The sequence below is a fragment of the Phalacrocorax aristotelis genome, chromosome 2 (genome assembly GCF_949628215.1).
Source record: "Phalacrocorax aristotelis chromosome 2, bGulAri2.1, whole genome shotgun sequence".
Lineage (NCBI taxonomy): Eukaryota > Metazoa > Chordata > Aves > Suliformes > Phalacrocoracidae > Phalacrocorax > Phalacrocorax aristotelis.
The window spans coordinates 15,709,456-15,731,816 of record NC_134277.1 but is presented as its reverse complement, the minus strand read 5'-3'; the positions used below and the strand labels follow the sequence as shown (position 1 = coordinate 15,731,816).

The 22,361-nt window shown below is 39.7% G+C and overlaps 1 protein-coding gene across 22 annotated transcripts in view; it reads right to left on the bottom strand.

Moving 5' to 3' along the window:
* PARD3 (par-3 family cell polarity regulator) overlaps positions 1-22,361 on the bottom strand; it is a 464,268-nt gene that overhangs the window by 166,257 nt on the left and 275,650 nt on the right. For all 22 annotated transcript variants that reach the window (XM_075082466.1, XM_075082475.1, XM_075082472.1 and 19 more), the window contains 3 exons: positions 15,845-16,033; positions 15,197-15,367; positions 3,732-3,882 (listed from right to left, as the gene is read on the bottom strand). In XM_075082466.1, the coding sequence (XP_074938567.1) occupies positions 3,732-3,882; positions 15,197-15,367; positions 15,845-16,033 (511 nt within the window). The remainder of the gene's footprint in view (positions 1-3,731; positions 3,883-15,196; positions 15,368-15,844; positions 16,034-22,361) is intronic.

Genomic DNA, 22,361 nt, shown 5'->3' with positions numbered 1-22,361 from the left:
TCTAGCTGAATTTTTTTCAGTAGTGCTTCCTCCTGATTCTATCATTCAGATAGCAATTATTTATGTAGAGAACAAAGTATTTCCTGTTGTGTAGGAACTATCAAATTTTACAAAGTTCTGGGGGATCCTTCAGGATGAAATGCAGGTTCAGTGCAAGCTGCTCTTATTCTGTGTACCCCTGATAAATAACTTCTGTTTAGTCACCGTTAGCAACAAAATTCACCGTGTTCATAAAAAAAAAAATCAGCAACCAGAAGAAAGAGGACTTTGTACTAAGCTGTTTGTTGAGTAAGAGTAATTTATATAGACAGCAGCTATGTATTTGCGTATTACAAAACCCAGGAGCATAATGGATGATACAGAAGAACAGTGTAACTGAAGAAGAGGCTTGCATTTTTTGTCACAGAGTCTAGCAAACCAGCATAACACAGACATTATTTTATATGTACTAACGTGCGAACTGAAAATATTAAAAATAAATAAATAAACATAAGGGGGTTTATTATAGCCATCCAATTCTTAGAAGGGAAGACCCAATTTGTATAAATAAAAAACCGCCTTGTCAAAACAAAAATATCATTCCCTGAATACAGGAAGCGGTATCTCCATCAGAAATTTTCACTGAAATATTATCCAGTGAAAAAGCATAAGAAAATCTATAATAGCAATAATCATCTAGAAAAGTAGATCAAGGTAAGAATCATCAGAAATATTAGAAGATTTATGTAGCCCTTTTGCTGTAAGCAAACATTATTTTATATAATTTAAATCACGTTCTAAAATCGGTATTTTATTCCCACTCTCACAGCAAGGCTCTGACAACCAGTTCTTGCTGTCAGTTATGGATTGGAAGAGTAAGGAAATGGTCTTAAATACCTTTCCTGAAAAGTACATTAGATGTATTTAAAAGAAACAAAACTCTCTTGAAGTTCTGTTCCAACTTTAAGCAATGACTGAAAAGAACAGGCATTTTCCAGACCTTCAGATTATCACTTTTGAACAGTCTAATTTAGGAAGGAAGAAAACTCTAAATCCATCAATTTTATCCAACAGCAAAAGAAGCAGAAAGATCTACTCTTTCACACATGAAATCAAACTGTGACCTCCTCACCACAAGGTACCGAGAGTACTAAAAGCTACATAGTTAAATCCATCGAGGGGTAAATAAAAAGACATCAGGTGATTCAGAGAGCCCGTAAGTCAGAGGGCTCCGCGACATGGGGAGAGCACTCAAGAGAATCAGCACTGCGTAAAGCACTCCTTTGGCTGGTTTTCATGGTCAGGACCAGCATGGGAAGGCACACACCTCCAGACTTCCTCAGCCAGATTGTTCTTAGGACTAATCCTTGCTTTTACGCCAATTTTCAAGAGAGGAGGAAAACGCTGGAAGAGTCATGTAACACCACATACACATTCCCAAGAAAATAAAAAAGTTCTGAGTTTTTTCTCATTATCAGTGCTAATAGGACAGGAATCCCACTATATCATAAATTATTGAGTCTTACAAACATTAGCTACTCTGAAACAAGCAACTGTACCGCTCTCTCCCAATAGAGGTAATAATACCTCTCTGTTGTATGGCACTGCAAGAAAATACACATGCAATAATATCACAAAAGATTATAAACCCTGCAGTTTTAACTTAGTGGTACTGATTATAATTCATAAAAATTAGCATATTAGAAAAATGACTGCTACCTAAAAACTGGGTTTACACATGACAGCTCTGCGAAGCTGCTGTGATTGCAGAAGGGGATTACCGAGTCCTGGCAAGACCAGTTTTCAGTTACTCTGGAATAGATCACATTTGCTATGAGGTTCAGGCACAATTTGATATTACATGGGCTTCCAACTAAAGCATCACTGGATTTAAATCACAACCAACCAATTTTTTACATAGTTCCTGGTTTCTGAAAACAATACAGAAAAACGATGATCCAGAGGAAATCAAAACATCACCTTTGGGTTATAAAACACTTCCAAAATGTAGGATTGATTTTTTTTCTCTACATCTACGCTGCAGAGGTATCCAAAAAGATTAGCTTTTTAGAGGTTTGGAAAGACTTTTCTTCTTTTGCTGAAACATCAGTTACTGGCTACTGCTAAAGGGATGACCCCAGACTGATGAACCACTAGTTCAATTTAGCAGGGCAAGTCCTGTGTTCCTTTGATGTGGAAGTAAACTGCATTGCTGACACACATGCACACACATTCTCTCAGGGCTTCTTCTCCCATCACTGGACAAGGTGTTTAAGCGATAACTCGTTAACGCTTATATGAGCTTTATGTGTAAATCCTCTGCAACGCTGATGGAAAACGCAGAAGGTAGTGCTCTGCAAATGTTTTATCTAAAGCCTTGACACCACAGGAACTAGTCCCTTCTAGAGGAGTGCAGTGGTAAAGACTCCAGATTATTTTATCGCTCCTTAAATTTGTCAACAAATGGTTTCTTTAAATTGTTCTCTTTCAGAGCATATGACTTTTGGTGAAAAGGTTTCATGCTTCCTTGATTCCCAGGTATACAGTTTTGCTTCCAAGCTGCACAAAATGCATTGCAATAGAACAGAATATTATTTGTTTCTAATTACTGTTGCCCAAATGCCCCCAAAAAACCCAAAAGACTTAACTGAAGAAATATCTTAAATAGCAAATTTGTGGATTTTCAGAGTTTAACACGTTATTCTGCTACTACAACGAAAAAGCAAACCCCAAAATACAAAAATTAAAAAAAAAAAACAAAAAACAACCACCCCAAAACAGAGTGCAATATATATATAAACTGTTGACTGGGAATAGCCTAAGTGGTGGACTCTCATTTCCTAAGGTTGAAAATCAATCTGAAGCAATTAAAAACTAAGTTCATCCTTGCTTCATATCAAGTTTATAGCAGCATCTTCTAATATATTGTGTGTGTGTCAAGCATACTAAAAAAACCTCTCAGATTTAATGGCCATGTCTTATGTTTAAAACTTGCAACTCAAGCAAGCCATCGTCGCATCTTCTGTCAGGTGCTATTTGCATCAAGCTGCTTTTTGTGTTTAAATTTGAAAATCCTTTCAAATTAATCCCATCCTAGTCAGTAAATCCGACCACTCCTGTGGCAAGGCAAGCCTTTATTACCTAGCTCTGTACATCGGAAGCTGAATTGCTGCAGAGCAACCGCTAATAACCTCATCATCCACTGGGGCCATGCAGATGGTATGGCACAGAATCTACACAAGGGATGATTAAAATTAGTTATGAGGTTTTAAAATTGGTGTCCTGCAAAGCAAAAATTCCAACAAATTAATGAAATGCCCTAATAAGCATAAATGGATGCAAGTTTCCCTTATTTATTTTTGTACTTTAGTATGACTGAGAGAAGAAATGCTGAAAATAATCATAAATTCCCATGAGTTACTGACTTTCATGCAAACGAAGACTCACCATGGAGACTAGACCAACCAATAATTTATTGTCCCAGATCAGACACTGAAGAAATGCGTTAAATGCTCCTGTTATTTGTTCTATTACCTGCTATGGGATACGAAATTCACTTTATAATTCCATTTTACTTTCTTTCTCACATTACTTATCCAGAAGGCTTGCACAGAACAATTTTAAGGCACGTTTTAAGTCGGTCAGTGCAATACCCATGTTCCCTGATTCCCACATAATACATTAATCACCCTTTGATGAATCACAGAGAGCAATAAAGTCACGCCCCGATTAGCAGAGCTGATTTGACTCACCCATTATCCTACTCAGTGCCGTGTTCCTTGTGGGTGACTCGCTGAGACCCTCAATCCCGCCATAGAGGGAGTGGGAAATCCTCCGTTCCCGGTCATCCAGCAGAGTCTCTATGGGCAGCTCTGGCCCAGAGGGGCTCCCAGGTGACTCCAGCTGCACAGAGAGAGGAAAATTAGCACCTAGGGTCCATTTAGCAGCATGGGGGAACTGTAACAACTTGCCTAAGGCCTAGACCTGTCTGGGCACCAAATGAGCTAGAACTTCTCACCCTGGACAAACATAATTTGCAATGACAGCTCTGCTTAATAACCAACTTTCTAAGCCACTTCACACTGCACCTCCCATGGTGCCCTGTCAAATTTAAAATCCTTCATCAGAAAATTGGTGAAAAAAAAAACATTGCATTTTGGTGTCTCTTTGTTGGATAATTTCTTAAACAGACAGTTTTGGCTTTTTTCAACACAATGGGGCAGACAGCTGGGCCGACTTTCCCACACTGACAGCCTGTCAGAACAAGGTCCCTCTCAGGAGCGCGAGCAGGAACCCCATTTGGAATTGGGCTGCTGCTTTTTGAAGTGGTGCAATTTTCTGTCAAATGTGATCAGCATGGAAACCCCCAGGAAACTCTACCACACATATTAGTAACCAATACGCAAACACTCAAACGTTTTATAGTTAGGAGAGAAAGAAAAAAAAAAGAAGTCGTCAGACTTCATAGTAACTTGGTTTTTTTCCCTACTTACGATGAGTTCTCTGCCTTTCCTGGCTGCAGGGTACAGAGACCTCGCGTGCTTTCTTCAGTCTGAAGCTCACCTGATCCCTGACACTGCTGCAGCATCCAGGCAGAGCCACAAAACCCAGAACTGGCAAGACCTGAGGTCCCCCCCACCCCAGGCCTCAGCCCCCAGAACTGCCGGATCCCTGCCCACCACGACTCCAGGCAGACCCCCCAGGCCACAAGACAAGTGAAGTAGGCGGTGGAAGAAGCGACGGAGAGAGGCTGCTTGACCACACGCGCAGGGGAGAAGACTGCATGTACAGCTGCCTCCCCACCCCGGCTGCTCTCCGTCAGGAGGCTCCCCTGAGTGACTTCCCAGCTCAGCCTTGGTGTGCAGAAACTGGTCATCCCTTGTTTTCCTGTGTATGTCTCTCAGATTTTTCAAAAAGAGAGGAAAAAGTTGAGTTTTCCTCAGTGAGCCCCAGAGAACCAGAGTTCAGTGGAAAGCAGTGCCCGTGCAGGGCAAAGAAAGAAAACAATTTGGTATCGTCTAGCTGGGTTTAGCTGTGGGCAGCTCTGCTGCCAGCGCAGCCCCTGGGAGAGAGGAGAATGAGCACCCATGCGCTCACCCGTCAGTTCAGATGCCCAGTTTGTCAGCGCCCAGTCACTCTCTGCAGAGATGAGACTCTCCACACCATCACCCAGCCCTTGCAACATCCAGCCTTCCTGCCCCTAAAGCTCTTGGTTCACCTGAGCTCTAGCACCCTGATGGTACTCAGTAATGCTACCAAAGGAGCTTCGTCGAGACCATTACACCAATTCACTTGAACAGCATGAACTGAATCCAGCTCTATTAAAAAAATAAGCAAAAATTAAAAAATAGATGTGTTTCGCAGGGTAATCATGTGAACTCACATCAAAGCATTAGCTGTTCTCACCAACACGCCTCTTCATATTGAAGCATATAGTTAAAATCTCAAGAACAATGTGCTTACACAAATCCTGCAGCACACATTTTATATGTATTGAAATACAGTGGGGACCAGATACTGTAAGATATTGAGCACGGTGCAAACTCTTTGAAGCCACTGGGAACTGGGAATGCTTATTCCACAGGACTGGTCTCTAAATGAGCATGAGAGGAGCAGTTCACAGTTTCAGGAATTACAATAACAAGCAACATGTTTGCTGCTTGTTTCTTCTTTGAACAGCTGCCCATTATTAATCACTCCACCCGCAATCCCCAGATGACTAAGAAATATACACTACGAAATATTTTTTAAAATCTGCTTCAAGGGCTACAAAGCACTCAGCTGCAGTCTCCGCAGCAGAGGCTTTGAAGTCAGCCCGATGGACTAACAACTTCTGACATTCGGGCGCTGGCGTAACGCCCAGTACATGGAGGGGTGGCAGTTCGTGAAACGCAGCATTACGAAGTCAAGGAGACCACGATCAGGAGGTCGCAGCCTGTAGAAATTATTATTTCTGTTCAAAGCCATCATCTGTTTAATATAAATGAGATAGTTAATGAAGTTCCAAATTGTAGACTTATCTCTCCCAGTTTGATAAGCACTGGGGAGATTTACTGCATCAGAGGGTCAACACAATTACAATTGGAGGCACGTCAAACTGCAGGAGAATAATAAACTTGCAATGCAAGTGAATTAGACTCAATAAGGTTTAAATTGTGAAATGAGGGTTTGTTTTATTAGTTTTTTTAAATTGCAGATTACAACTGACAGCTTTACTGAAAAGTAAATTAAACAATATTTGTAGGCTCTGTTATAAAGGAATCTAAGGCAAATTCAAAAAGAACAGAACTGTTAAATGCTCAAACACTGTAAGATAAAAAATCGCTGCTTGAGAGTTTAGACTTGCATGATAAAGGCATTAAATTATAAACTAACCTTTATTTCACTGCCTTTAAATAAGGTGTGAAAATATCAAAGTGCTTTGGGATTTATTCTCCCAGTGCTATATCGATCACTTTATGTAACAAGTGTCCAGCTTTTAGTGAGCCATATTGCACAGTCCTTCTTCATGTGACAACCCATCAACCTTCAAACTAACTCTTTTGTGGGAAGGTCTCGAGAGATTTTCAGAAAGATACTGACAAGAAGAAAGCTCTGAATCAGGGAAATACATAAAAATTCACTCCTAGTAATGCAGTAAACTACAGGATAAACATAAGAAATTGCAGGAGTGCTGTGTTTAGACGGCCGTGTTTTGTAAAGTGAATCACGTATTTTATCATTTTCACAGGGAAAACTTTTTCCATGGCTAATTAGCATCTCAAAAGATAGTTTTAAACAAAGGCTTCAACAGCCAACTACACACATATTTTACAAAAGAGATGATGTCATTTATAAACTAGTGAAAACTGGACAGGAATTACACAACTGGCTTTTACACACACTCATAAAAAAGTCTTTTCCTTACACTGTTAACAGAAAGTTTGTGTAACAAAAAAATACACTGAATTTGAAAATTGCTGTGGGCCAGACAAAGCGACCAACAGTCCATAGCAAGATTACAGTTCAAATAAAGACTTGCTCTTCCTGATGCATTTCTAATAAAGAGCTTGAATTACACATTCCAGTTCCTTCCCTTAGCAGATATCAGCGCTATCTGGTATAATTTAATTTGATTAACTGATAAAGAACAGGTAACATAAACAAAGACGTATGAATTCCTGACATTCATTAAAGGCCTGGCAAGGAAAGCAAGCTAGGCAGCAGCCGGCCCCTATACTTCATATCTATAGCTGCCCCTAGCAGGAGCACTTCTTCCTGTGACAGTTCAGAGTCACGGACCAGCTGAGGTTGGATGGAACCGCTGGAGATTACCTAGTCCAATATCTTGCTCAAAGCAAGGTCAGCAAGGGCAGGTTGCCCAGTGCCTTGCCCAGATGGGTTTTGAATACCTCCAAGGACAGAGAGACTCCACAACCTCCCTGGGCAACCTGTGCCAGTGGTTGACCACCCTCACAGAACAGAATTTTGTTCTTACGTTTGAAGAAATTTCTTGTATTTCAGTTTGTCCCCTTTGCTTCTTGTCCTGGCTCTGGGCAGCCCTGAGAAGAATCTGGATCAGTCTTTATTCCCCCCATCAGGTATTTATACACACTGGTAAGATTCCCCCGAGCGTTCTCTTCTCCAGGCTTCTCCCTCTCTGGGTCCTAGCACTGATCCATAATAAATTATCATATTTGTAAAAATGCAGTAAAAACTCACAGGCTAAAGATTGCCTATAGCTCCTTTTCTCTCCATTCTCTTAAAATAAAAATAGAAGTAAAACTTTTTGATTTATTTTTTTTAAATAAAAAAGGTCTCTACCCTGGCCCTTTGTCATTCAGATAAGGACCAGCTGTTTGCTAAAACACTGTCTGTACTAACTAGCCCAGCTGCTGCTTATCTAGATGATAAAAGGACAACTAATGCAGTCCTTTTTACTTAAACACCACCATCCATCCCATCTGAAGTTATGCACATAAATATGAAAAAAGTTTATGCACAAGAACATTGCCAAAATATTCAATGCATAAACAAGCTTTTTTTTTTTTTTTAAAGAAACAATAATCAGACTCCATTTTCCTTCAGAAAGTAAGTTATCCAAATACTGGCATGCAAACATTATGGATTTTAAAGAAGTCAGTATACAAGTGTGCTATGTATTACACTGCATCCAGGGTACTGAAGCTCCTTCTGTCACACAGTTACTCTCCAGGCTTTCTTTTCCCTTTCTTATCTGTGTACCATGGATAAGATGTCCCAAATGCTTCAGCTTCCTTTTTCAACAGAGGTACTTTTACAATATTACTACCAATGTTAAATATGGTTTTCTCTGTTACCACCCAAGTTGGGATCCTGCTTTAGGGACAGACTGCAAGATGTGAAATGTAGGTAATAGCCAGTAAAAGGGCCAGGTTTTACCTATATGCACAATCATGAACTAGTAATTGTAAAATTAGTACAGAGTTTCTAAGAAATACTGCTTTCTTGTTCTGACAATGTTAAAAGGCAAGCAGAAGACAAAAAATGCTTCCAGAATGGCGGGGAGGAACCCATACAGCTTCGCAAAATGTAGTTAGATGGTAGGTTCTTGGTTATGGAGAGGAACCTGGGCCAAGATGGAGCTTCTACACCGATACCAAGGATAGAAAACAGATATAAAGGAGCAAAAAGTAAGTCAAAATAAATTGGGACGGGTACAAGGGCAGAACACAAGACAAGTTACTACAGAGTAGAGAACCATGTACATACTTTCCCAACAACTACCTTTTAAAAATATTTATTGGGATGTTTATTATCAGAATTTTACCTAAATACACTGAAAATCATGCCGCAATTAAAAAAAAAAAACCAACCAAACAAAAAAACCCCAACAAAATAAAAACAAACAAACAGACAAACAAAAAGAAAACCACACAAAAACCACCCCAAACTAAAGCTATGATACGGCCCAAGAAATTGAGAGAGAGAAGGAAAAATGTAAGCAGCACCCTTCAGAGGATGCTCAAACTGAAGGTAAGATGTTCACTAAGGACATCAGACATAGGAAGGTACACAGAGAATCAGCTGGACCACTTGATGGCAAGAGCAAAAGGGTTACTGTGGGACAAGCCCGCAGTAGGGAAGCTCAATGATTTCTTTGCCTCAGTCTTTGCTGCTGAAGACACTGGGGAGATTTCCACACCTGATCCCATTCTTTGTAGCAAATAAGGAGAGGAGTGAGATTAGCCGGAAAATAATACACAGGAGCATTAGACCAAATGGGTAGGTGAGGAGTTAACATGTCACCCAGGTTGGATGGCATTCTCCCAAAAGCCTTGAAGGAACTCAACAATGCGATTGGATAAGTGCTGGCCAAAACATTCAACATAATGTTATGAATGGCCATGGTGCCAGAGGACTGGTGGTTGCCAATATACCTAGAGGGGATCTTGGGAACTACAGACCAGGCGTCTGACCTCCTTCTGGATAAAATGGTGGCATCTGCAATAAAGAGTAAGATCACTGAGCATGACAGACATGGGTCCCTGGGGAAGGCAGACATCCAAGGGGAAATTCTGCCTCACTGGGGTGCTGGAGTTGCACAAAGGTGCCGGTAAGCTCTCCAAGCTCTGAGGCCATGAATCGGACGGGACACATTTGCACTTTCAAAAAGCCTTTACCAAGGCTTCATATCAAAAGCATTAAATAAACTAAGCTTTCATAGGCCTGGACTAGGTTTTCATTTCCTGGATGAAATTTGGCAAAAGGACTGGAAACAAAGATCAGTCTTCAGGGTGGAGAAGAGTCAGCTGTAGGTTCCCCCAGGGATCAGGGCTGGGAACGGCTTACGCTGATGAGCAGCTTTATCAATGACTTGGAAATGGTAGTGAAGAGTGAAATCGCTGTGTGTGGAGAAGATACTAAAGCCTTTCAATAGTTAAATGAACTCCAGAAGGTCGTCACAAAACTATTAGCAAGAAAAGAAAAAAACCAAACCTGTCATATCCATTTCAAAGTGGGTAACCAGGTAATACATGCAGGGAAAAATGATGCTGAATGTTTTATACTTTCACACATATGGGGAAAAAACCCAGATGTTTGCTTGTTTCCTTTCTTTTATAATGAAACCACTCATTTGAAAAGTCTCTCTCACTGATCTGTCTACCAGTCAATTTATTTGAACAGTTGATGAGGTCCTTATATGGTTTGGATTCATGACTCTCTCCGCTTCATGGTATGCTGTTTTCAACTCAGCAACTGGAGCAAAAACGAACAGGCATGCAGAAAGAAATTTGGGGATCTGCAAATCATTTGCAAGTCTTTTTTTCAGGCAGGTTTGGCAAGACATTAATTCTGTCAAAAAAGGGAGATAGAAAAAAAAAAGCCTTGAAATCTCTCATTTTGAGGAAAATGGTGATGCACTCTCTCTTAATGGCAGACAAGCGCTGCCTGCGTGTGACACGAACAGAGTGCAGAGTGCAGGCGAGCAATCTGTGCCTCTAAGCTGTCCAGGTTGCAGGACTGAAAAGAACAGGGTTCCAAAAGTAACAATTACCTTTCTTTCCTTGAATCAGCACACACTGCTGCCAGCTGCATGGATCTGCCTGACACGTCATGCCTAAGCGCTGTGTATGCATTATGGCCATACAGGCTAATAATAATAATGTCACTAATTAACAAAACAGGGCGCAAGGAGCTCCCGTGTTTCTCCTGAAATCTTAGGCTCCTCAGTAATTAAAAAAATGTCAACCCTGAGTTAAAGATCCAAAAAGCTGACGGCCACAACTTCTGAAAACTGAGGTTTAAATACTGGCCATATATGAATATCAAGTCACCACTGTTGTTATTCTTCCCATTTTGCCACTGTCTGCACAACTTTGGAAATGCACCTTGAAGTCTTTCTGTGCTTATAAAGGAAAGCTGAAGAACCAACACACAATGCCGATCACAGAGGGCAAGGCTGAAAGTTGAAAACATGGATTTGAACAGCATACTTAACTCTTTTGAAAGCGGGGGAGGAAACCTTAGATATATCCAAATACCAAGCTAAATGTTTTTGTTACACTAATCTAACAGCATCCATCAAATACTCACTGTGTGATTTTTGTCTGGAGTCGCTGAGATATTAAACAAAGCTTTGCAGCGTTTGTAATAGTGCAGCTTACAGAATTAACTGTATTACTGTACTCTGTGTGGATGTAATGCAAACAGGAGAAAACTCAGATACACAGTTTTGGCTTGGAGTTCATTCATAACTACCACTCACTCCATGCTTATATCAATATTTACTACAAGATAATTCACTTGAAAACCTGGATGGATTATACTCTATCTTCTGGTGAGTCAATGAAAATTCTTTCCACACGCTACTCTTCAGTTCAGTAAAACCACAACAGCACAAAAACACTTTTTACCTTCTGGGAAGTTTGTGGTCTCTTTTGAGTTTACAGTCATGTATGAGCTGACGATGTAAACGATCTCCTCACCACCTCTCTGAAGACAAGATAATACTCATATGGTGTTTATGTACATTTTTATTATTACTATAATTGCTTTGGAGGTTTAGTCTATGAGAAATGGTGAAGCTGTATGAGAATAATGCTGGCATGGAAAAAGGAGGTAACTTCACACAGTTCTGAAACACTTTCATGCTCCAGTTATGTAGACTTTGACTTCTGAAGCCTAAGAAAGCTTTCTGACAAAGAAATGGCTCCTCTGCAGCAGATCAGAGGCAACTATCCCTGCCTCTGTAAACCCAGGCCACCAGGGCTTAAGCCATCCTCTCTTCTAGACAGCAACCAAAATACAAAGTGCACGTGAAAATTCTGGTCTGAGCTGATACACAGAGAAACGGCACACTGCAGCACCGCGCTGTCAAATGCATTCTTCCCCCCACCGCAATTCTTAGGGCTGATTCTGAAAATGAATATTAAAAACAGAAGAACAGTATTCACACTACTAACTTTCTTAAAATCCAGTTCAAACTAGATTTTAATGAAGAAAAAAGCAGACTGGGTTGTCTATCTCAAAAGAACTGAGTTTGATTTTGCAAATGCAAAACAATTACTGGACTTGAAACCATGAAAAAAAGAAAAAGCTTGGTTTTTTGTTCTTTTTGCTGTTAGCTTTTTAACAGCCAGATAGCAAATACTTTTATCATGCAGATGCTGAGCATAATTCTTTTTGCACTGGCATTATCACCCCTTGTACAGATTCCCCTTCCAAGACGCTTGCGGCTTCTCTGTGGCACAGCGGGAAATCCCAGGGCACCAAGTCCTGACCTCGCGCTGCAGTGCAGGACTGGCCACGCCACTGGAACGGAGCGGAATGAGCACTGCTGTTGGTGATGCACAAAAGGGGATGTAATCAAGCTCTTCTACTTAACTGTAGTTCTGCAAGACTAACAAGAGTGTAAGCTATATTGTTGTCCATGAAGTGGGCACATACAACACTGAATCAACACAGGGAAAAAATCAGCTTAACAGGATCTTTTTTGTTGCTGCTGTTATTTTATGGTGACACATCTGGAGAATGAAAAGAGAGAAAAAAGCATAGAAAACACCAGGGAAATACCTTCTCAAAAGATAAGCATTTATTTCTGTCTTGAAGGAAAACCAGAAAAACCCCATTTCTGAGGAACATGCTGGTAAAATGTGCTACTTATCAAGACACGGTCTGACCTTCTGATGCTTTTACTTCTCATCTGCAAGCTCCTGAATTTGCTGCCAGCCAGATCATGCTTATTTTTTGTTCTAATACTAAAGTCTTTGCTGAGACTGTATACTAGGCTGGTGGCAGCTACAGGAATATTCTAAGGGGACAGGTTGTGTGCTAGCGCGTCAAAAGTAATCCAAGTTGCTGAATTAAGCATAATATAGCTGAGGCTGCCAGATATGGTCAATGTCTGATGCTCTATGGGAAACTGAACATCACTGATGCTCAGTCACACAGTGCCGTTCTCAAGCTGGGTCTGAGTCCACATACCCATTACTTAGGGGCTCAGGTGACTGAATACCATACTCGTATATGGTATTCATAGAATCATTTAGGTTGGAAAAGACCCTTAAGATCATTGAGTCCAACCATAAACCTAATACTGCCAAGCCCACCACTAAACCATGTCCCTAAGCACCACATCTACACGATTCATAAGTAATATTATCATAACTTTTCAGTATTATATCTGATTAATAATATCTAAAGTTTAAATCTGTCCAATTCTGGAACAAGGAGATGGGGTTTAATTGCAAAACGCCAAGGAAAAAACCTCTCTTCACTTTTCATTTCATTGAAGTCTGGACATTGCAAGGCTTTCAGAGAAGCAGCTTCTTGATTATTGCCAGCTCAGCAGGTAAACAGCTTTATGTCCATGCAAGTTGTGCTTTCATCATACTAAAATATGCAAACAGTATTGACATTGTTATTTCCTTTGGATAAATATGATGAAAGCAAGAATTCCCGAGAAAAAATAGTTGCAAAAATTCTTTTGCAAAGATGATCACTACACCAATGATTGCATATCATCACCTTCCCAAACTACTATGGCTCATCTCACTAGCTTATTAAGGAGCTGGGAAAATCCACATAAAAATGGTAAAGTAGGCCCATCCTGCTCCCTCTACAGATACATTTTAGTGTACCTAAATCTGGTTCTAACATCGGTTCTTTCATCTTGGAGCACATATACTGTAGACTGAGCTGTGCCGTTGTTGCCATGTGATTTCTGCACAATAATTTAGTGAATGTTTAGTAGATGTAGGGCACCAAACTATTCTTAACTTGAACGAACAAAAATAATCTATTGGATTTCAGGAGCAATGTCTTTGGTTCACCATTGCTGCATTTGCTCCACCATGTTTACAAACAGTATCCTGGTACATTTGTTCTAGAGAAGAGCGAACATCTTCCATACCCTTTTGGGAAAAAAGATATATATATTTACACTAAACACATAAATAGTCTAAACTATTTCACCCTTTCTATGTAGTAACATATAAAATACATCTGAAATAAGAAACAGTCTCCAAAGGACAGTCTGTGCTCTCTGGAGTCTGAGTTCAGAATTATGGCTAGAACAAGACATTACCAAATATATAAAAGTCAGAATTCCTTCAACACCAAGTGGGAAACTGTGTGCATCCAAGCTGGCTGTCCAGCAGTGTGCATATAGAAACGTGTGTATGTGTATTAAAGCTGTGTATAAGCAGTTAATCAAGAGGAGTTTAATACTTTTAGAGGGACTAGTGTCTTTTCAAACATGATTTTATAATACGCGATGAAGTGGAATTTTTTAAAGATCAATTTTATGCATTAAGAAATAAACCATTCCCTTTCCCCCTCAGCAAGATCAGCAGTACTAACCAATTTGTGCAGATCATTTTTGAAGCACGATGCTCGAAAAATAACATTTTGGGTAAGACCTCACCAGTGTTAACAAGAATGAAAGAATGACTTTTAGATGTCTTAAGAACAGATGCTTCCCTGACCCTCCTTTCAGCTGCACCCTATTTAACTCAGTGCATTTCTCCTATTTGTCAAAATAATTTTAAAGTCTAATTCAGTTCTCCACAGCATCTGCAGTCCTTCTCAGCATCATATGCCCACATATTTCCACTACATAGCATTGTTTACATTAATATAGAAGATAAACTATTAGAAATCATGAAATTGTTTCAAAACATCAACACATTAACATTCCAGTGGAGGAGAAAGAATCACCACTTCACCCTGAATTCAGTACTTCACACTTCCCTGCAATGAAGGCTAAGACACAACACATTTAAAATCCAAAATAACAGAATTATTTGCGTGAAGTTTTGCAGAATCTTTAAATGGAACTTTTAATTGTTTCTATAAAACATAGTAAGGGAATTTAAGAGCTCTACTCTTAATTAAATAAACTGAAAGTGACAAAGAAGCAAGTCAGTTAACACTAACTCTATAAATGAAAGACTCAATAGACCTTCATAAAAACTCCAAAGAACAAAAATCCCATAAACAGTGGGATCCAATTACAAAATCAATATAGTTTTATTCAGTGTTTCCTGTTATTCATTGATGAAAATACTCAAAAGAAAAACTTTATTGATCAGTCATAAGGTTAGCATGTCTAACACTGAAATTCAGATCATTATGTAATTCTTGCTTTCTTTAGCTTCGCAAATATTTTCCAGGTCTCAGAGGAAACATGACATCTCCTAAAACACAAATACCTTAGAAGTGAAAACTCCCAGTGCCGATATCAAAAGCGTGTTACCTCATTGCATTTACTTATTCGCCTCGCCACAATAAGCTGAATCATTCCCCGTTTGTTTCCTTCAGTGGACATGGACCTCCTTAAAGTTTCCATAGCGTCTTGATTTGTTTTGCCCAATAATGATTCTCCATTTACTGCTATTAGTTGATCATTCACTCGAAGCCTGCCATCCTGGAAAAGGAAAGATTACAGCTACTTACATAAAACACGCACAAAAGAAGTTTATTCTACTGAGGGGGGAAAAAAAACAACAGAAGAATAATCAAACAGCTATGCTTAGCCCTAATAGTTTATGGCCAAATGAACACTGGTGTAATAGCTTCCATTGCAGCCACTGTAGGAAATGTCTATTCCAATTATAGATTTGCACTGCAAGCTATTATCATAACCCGTTTGCGCAGAGAGCATACTAATTGAACTGTACCAAAGATTGCTCATATCCTTTCCGAGAATCTGTAACGGCTGTTTAAATCTTGGGATGCGCAAACATGTGAATCTGAGTAGAAATCTAAACATTACCTCTGACGGTGTAATTGGAAAAAGCTAGTTACAGAGCAATCTCATTCTTCTTGAATCTGTGGTTATTTTCAAAACAGCCTTATTATGGAAAACCGAGGAAGACAAAGGTACACAGATGTTCCCTCTCACCTTGGATGCTGCTCCACCGTTAATAATGGACTTGACGAAGATTCCTAAATCGGCATGGTTTTCTTTTGACCGGTTACCTTTGACGCTCACACCAAGTCCAGCTGATCCAGAGTCATTCAGTGGAACTTCAAATGTCAGGAATTCCCTGGTGCCATCAGGTGTGAGGACAAGCTCCTCTTCTTCTGCTTTCTGTCAGGAAGATTAACGTGGGATTACAGAAGAGCATTTCTCTTTGGGAATTCTCTTCCCTCAGCTATTAGCATTAAAAAACCCCTGCTCTTAGCTACAATATCACAATATTTTCCACAGTAATTATTTGAAGAAACATGCACAAATAGTGTATTTTCAATCACCTCCAGCTGATGCCTAGATTCAGAAGTATCTTATGTTTGTGTCTAAGTGCTTCTCTGTCTAGTAAAATAATTGAATCATGTGTCATTACTGCATGTGTCATTAATACCTACTCACACGAAAGCTGCTATTTCATTAGCCAAAAGAGAGCTGTATCAGAAATATTTTCTTACTTGCAAACCTACAGAATTTTAAAAATATCATCATCTATGGTAGTTTGAAGTCATGGGGAGAAACTAAGTGCAAGAAATTAAATTCAAAAATTACTCATTCACCTCATTTTATTTAATACTAGCTGTGTTAGGAAAAACAGAAAATTACACAGCTGAGATCTGCAACAGCATATCTCTCTGCTGTCGCCAGGCTTAGCATCAAATCCATCTCTGAGTGCCAATTTTCCCATCTGTCTCGGCTCTGCCCTTCACCTCTGTCCTCTTACCCACACCTTTGGTTCTTTACTGCCCTCCACACTCAGTTGGCCGGTGGGACAATCCCACATTTTTAATACCAGGAATTAGTCCCAGACCTGCCAGTGTCCCTGGCAAGGAGCTGCTCAGTGACACCCTTCCATGGATCTGAAAGCCGTGCATGCACAGAAGACCGGCCTCTTGCTTCGCCTCCTGCCGAGCTCAGGGGGGTGGTGGGCTGGGAGCGGGGGACCTGGGGTGTCCCCACAGAGCAGTGGCACTCGTGGGGGCAGCAGGCATGGGCACTGCACCCAGGAAAGAAAATGGTCAGGCGCTGAGGAACAGTGCTTATGCACAAGAAGCTGCTGCTGAAAGGACGATCGGGAGGGACGAGCTGTTCACCAGCCCTGTCCCTTGCAGTAGACGTTGTCCACTTGTCTCTAATCATCTTTCAGTTATAACAAGACAGTTATAACCACATTTGGTTATAATTTTATCAATGAAAGAAAAAGGTCATGCCCTTAAAAGCAATTCTCTGCAGTGGGCCGTGTTTGGCTTCCAGAAAGATGCTCATGAACCCAGCTGTGCTGTTTTTTTCTCATCCAAATGAAGGAGAAGAGTAGTAAGAGAACATCTACCAGAAGGTGCACAGTAATGTTCAACAGTTGGCAGGTCTTCTCTGGAAGAATTAATCCGGCCATTTTTTTCCATAACCTTAGCAAATGCATCACGTCCCTTACTGACTATTCCCACATCACTCTCATCTATTTGCAAAGCTCACTCCTCCTATTTTTCTCAGACTCCCAGATACTTGGAGCAGGAGAAAATGCATGAGAAGTTAATGTGTGCCTGCTGAGCTGTCCCTGTTTCTTAAAACCTGGCAAAGACAGATGTGAAAGCCATATAGAGTACAGCAGACTCAGATGATCAGTTTGGGCACAAGCATGCTAGTTGTGTCACCATTGACCTAGAAATGTAACGTGAGTGTCACATGGGAGGGCAGTCAGATTGCTGAGAGAACCAGAACAGCAAGGGAAGAAAAACAGCAGCTCTGTCTTTTCCCACTTTGTTAAAAGCATGAATCTTAATGTGTTCGCCAGCCCTTTCCCTTGCATTAGACACTATTTGCTTACCTCTAACCACCTTTTGTTTATAATAAAGCATAATGCTTCATCAATTTAAAAAAAATTTAACACCCCCTATCCAAGTGCCGTAGCTAAGCTGGCTTGCTTATGAATTCCCATTATCCAAATACATCTCTTGGCCACGCAAATCAGCATGATCTGTGCTAGCTGTCAGGAATGGAACGGTGCACTGCCTCCGTAGAAAAGATACAGGATCTAAAAAGTATTTCCCAAATTCTGGGAAAATTACAACCCTGATTTTCCTGTTTGGGTCGTAAAAGCACTCATTATAGCATATGCAGAACAAAACAATCTGAGACAGATACACATTACCTTTTAGCTTCTGTAACACTGATCACTTCCAATAAACAGTAGGAATACAAGCTTACAAGCCAAAAGGGAGATAAAGCCAAGATAGGATGCATGGGTAATCCAAGGAAACACATAAGCTTATTGGATCTTTCTTTATTACTGTTATCATAAATCTACAGTCAATATCCCCTCCCCGCACCCAAGTATTTTCCAATGTCCTAAAAAACATGCCAGAACTTCTGTCACAGCCATCTCCCTTCCAGGGCAGAGACCTATACTGCTTCCCTGCAGAGCACGTCCCCTTTGGGTGCATTTCTATATGCCAAAGGGTCAATTTGAGAGAGCATCTCAGTAAGCATCCCCAAGGCCTCGGCTAATGGCCTCTACACTACTTTTTTTCAGCGAGACCGAAGAGCTGTGTTATCAGCTCAGCACTATTCTTAATGCAAGTTCTGCTTGCTTGCCTTCTACGGTCTTCAATAAGGAAAGATCTAATGGTAATATTGGGCTACAGGCACCTGAGTGTGGAGGTGATACTTAAGGCCTAAACTTGGAACAAACTCCTCCTTTGCATCTGCACGAGTGAGTAGAACATACATGTTAAAAAAAATGAGACACAGCAGCCTTAGCACTGGAACAGAAGCAGTGAAGCCATATGAAAATTCCTCAACTCATCCAAACTAAAAACTACCATTGCTGGGCTAAGGCTAAATTGCTTTAGGGACTTCATTGGGTATCCACAGCTTTTTTCAGCTAAGCCATCTTGTTTCACCACCATACCCGTGTCTGCAGTTTTAGGGATATGAGAAGCTTTTTGCCCTCTAGAATCTGTGTGTCATCTGTCAATGCCATATGCCTGAATGTAGATTTCAAAAAGAGAAAGCAATAGAGAGAACAAACATTTCTTTTTGGTATCCCACAATTTTTCCTAAGAATACTTAGGAGAAAAATGTGGCTTTCAAGGATAACTGAACCATTAAGATCCAAAGACTATGGATATGAAAGTACCGACTATAACATTTGTGCCACAATATGGTACCAAAGAAGATCTTACTATATATGATATATTGAATACAACTTCATTTGCAGAAATGTTGGAACAGAACTATATAGTGATCAGGAACCTCTAAGCATGTCATAAAGGAGCCATTCTCAGAGAAATAATCAGGAAGATTTTAGCCTGATATCATAATATTTTGAAGGAAAGTTGTACAAACAAAAACAGACAAAAACCCACCAAAACCTCAGACTGGCTAAATCCTTTGTTCCCCAAAGCCCTTTAGAGTACAGAAACACTGCATGTACAGCCACTCTCCCCAATCAATTAAACATCAGCTATTACAAAAAAGTAGAATTTACACTGAAATTGTGTTGAACATGGAGTATCTAACCGTAACAAACCACAGAAATTCCTTAATACAGCCATGAGACAGCGTGAAAATGCACAAAAATTTAAAATGCAGCATTTAAGAAATTAAACTCAGAACACAATCACTTCCTAATTGCAATAACTTCCATTTGATCTTGATACACTCTAAATTAACAGCTTCACTATGTCAATCAAACACCTCAACACTATTTTCATGATTAGTTGATCTGTGGGATAAATTTATTCCTTCATATACTTTGACAGGCCAGCAGTAAACATGCAAGCGAAATTATGTACTGTGAACCCTGAACAACAAAATTCAACTCCCTTAAGATTTTTCACACACTACGTCCAAAACAATTAACAGCAGAACAATATTCTGTTCAGACAGAGTCTTCTGAGGAAAAGGTCATCTGAAATGACTTCAGCTAGCTGAATGAAGCTGCTCAAGTATGTAATTTGTAATAAAAATTCGATAGGTGATAAAATATGTAGGTGAATTTTTTTTCTTCAAATTCATACTTAGCGTCAATTTATGCTAAATGACATTTCAGATAAGCTTTTCACTTTTTAAATACAACATAAATATATCATAAATATAAACTCCCTCACTAGAGCAAACTTATGGTTGTGCTTCAACACATGTGGGGATTTTAAAACACCATTGGATAAACAGGAGGTAAATTATTTTTCTCTTCTACGTAACATCAGTTTCTGATCTGATCATAAAACCTGATTTAATTTTATAAATAACATTAAAACAGGCCTTGACAATAAAAGTGCAATAAGTCTATTTCATCATGTCAGTAACTGCATCTCCTCCTTATCCTTTTTTGTTTTAAATACTATGAACAAATTTCTTGCTTGGGACTTCTTCCCTTTATAAGATCTTACCAGAGTTCGGCTGGTGAGTATGCAGCATGAGATGAGTGAAAAAAGAAACCTAACAGCAAAGAAAACCCTCCTCCCACGTAACGGAGGAAGCAATTTTCGATCTAGCTGGGACAAGTTTCCAAAGTGGCTCGCTGCAGCTACAAATCCAGCTTAATTCTCTCCAGCAAAGTTCGTTCTCTTGCAAGCTTAGACATGCTTAGACATGCTGTCTTCCCAGCAGCCATTAACTCATTGAAACCTGCCCACAAGTTACTTTGTGATTGTGTATACAGAAAAGAAATAAGCTAATCATGAGGCTCTCAGCAAAAATGCAGTGCACTCCCGTTTTCTTTCACAGAAGCAATTAATGAAGTTCTGGATCCCCATTCTTAGGAGGTGAGCTGTATTTCCAAGTTATGTATATAACACACATAATAACATCTGCAGGGCTCTTGTATGCACATGCATACACCTGTACATATACAAACACACCCTTCTTACACAATGATGAAATTCATATAATAAATTATGCAACCATAGCACAAACCCCACCTAATGCCTCCAATGGCTCCATCTACACTATTCACTTTACCTGTCCCCAAATCCTGCTGTGTCCAGCCTTCTCACACCACAGCCCTGTTAGCCTCTGTTTAATTATTATTTCGCAGCCTATCAACCTTTTGCCTCACGAATGCATCTTCTCTCTTTCGAATTTGTCCAGACTGAAAATCTCAAGTTCTCGAAAGAAGACTTTGAAGTCCCATGGATGTTAAGAGCCCACCAGGTCTAGGACGCATAGGCTAGAAAAGTAAAAGGACTGGAATTTTGCAAAATCCCAGGTTTAGACATTTGATTCCAATAATGGGGAATTCAAACCTAACATTATATCCTCTTCCAGGATATTTCCAATCTTTAAAAGATTTTAATATAGAATTCATTATTCTTTCTCACGAGGCACCCATGATACTAAGGAATCATAACTCCTATACATTGGGAAACCAATAAAATTTGTCTCAGTATTACTATAACAAAATAGAATTCTTATTTCGAAACACGCATGATACATGCAAGAGAGAGGAGATTTCACTTAGCTATTGTGTAAAAACATTCTTGACATCAGAGATGAGTGAAATTGTTTTGTCCTTCAAGTTAGGTGGGTGACATAGCTGTCATATCAGGCCACCTTCTAAACTGAGATACACCAAAAGATGATGATTCTCACTTTTATCATATGCCATCACATACGCAAATGTAGAACACATAAATCAAGCAGCTCTATGGAAGCAAAACAGCAATCATGGTCAACAACTGTTTCGTGGGGGGTGATGTTCAATACTTATAAAAATGTAGATGTATTACTGCTGGAGGTACTGAAAACAGAGCAATGTAGGTGGCCTGTAACACATCTCTCCAACTTCAGTGGAGGCCTCTTCTGAGGACTGAGAGCTGATGCATCCTACGATGGGTAGGCATTAAAGATAAATATAACTACAGCAGCTCATTCACATTTCAAACTGGACCTCCGGCAGAGAAAAGCCTGCCTACTGATCCAATAGTGACATGCACTCGCCAACCCAGTTTCCTCCTGAAATACAACAAGGCTTTTTATCTTTTTTTTTTTTTTTAATTATTTTAAATCAAACAACCATGTGTTGCATTACAGGTTATAAGGGCCTAAAGTGTCTACTTACATAGTTATAAAATGATATAGGGCTTAAGCCAACTAAGCAACTAAAATTCTTATGCTTGCTTTCTTCTAACTCTTCTTAGGTTAAGTATTTTAATACCTCCCATATGTTAGATAAACACTAATGAATCTTATTTGCACGTATACACTGAGACTCATTATTCATATTAGCTAAGTTAATATGTCACATCTGGCAAAGACTGCACTCTTGTTCAAATCAAACAGCAGCTGCTAAATATCAAAAACTAAATTTGAATTCTGAGATTTTATGGGAAATGTGGTCTGCTTTAATTTTAATCCCATCAAGGAAAAGTTTTTTGCATATTATATGTGGATTAACTTTGGTACGTATTTATATGCAGAAATGCTAGCTCATGAAAATACTGCAAAACAG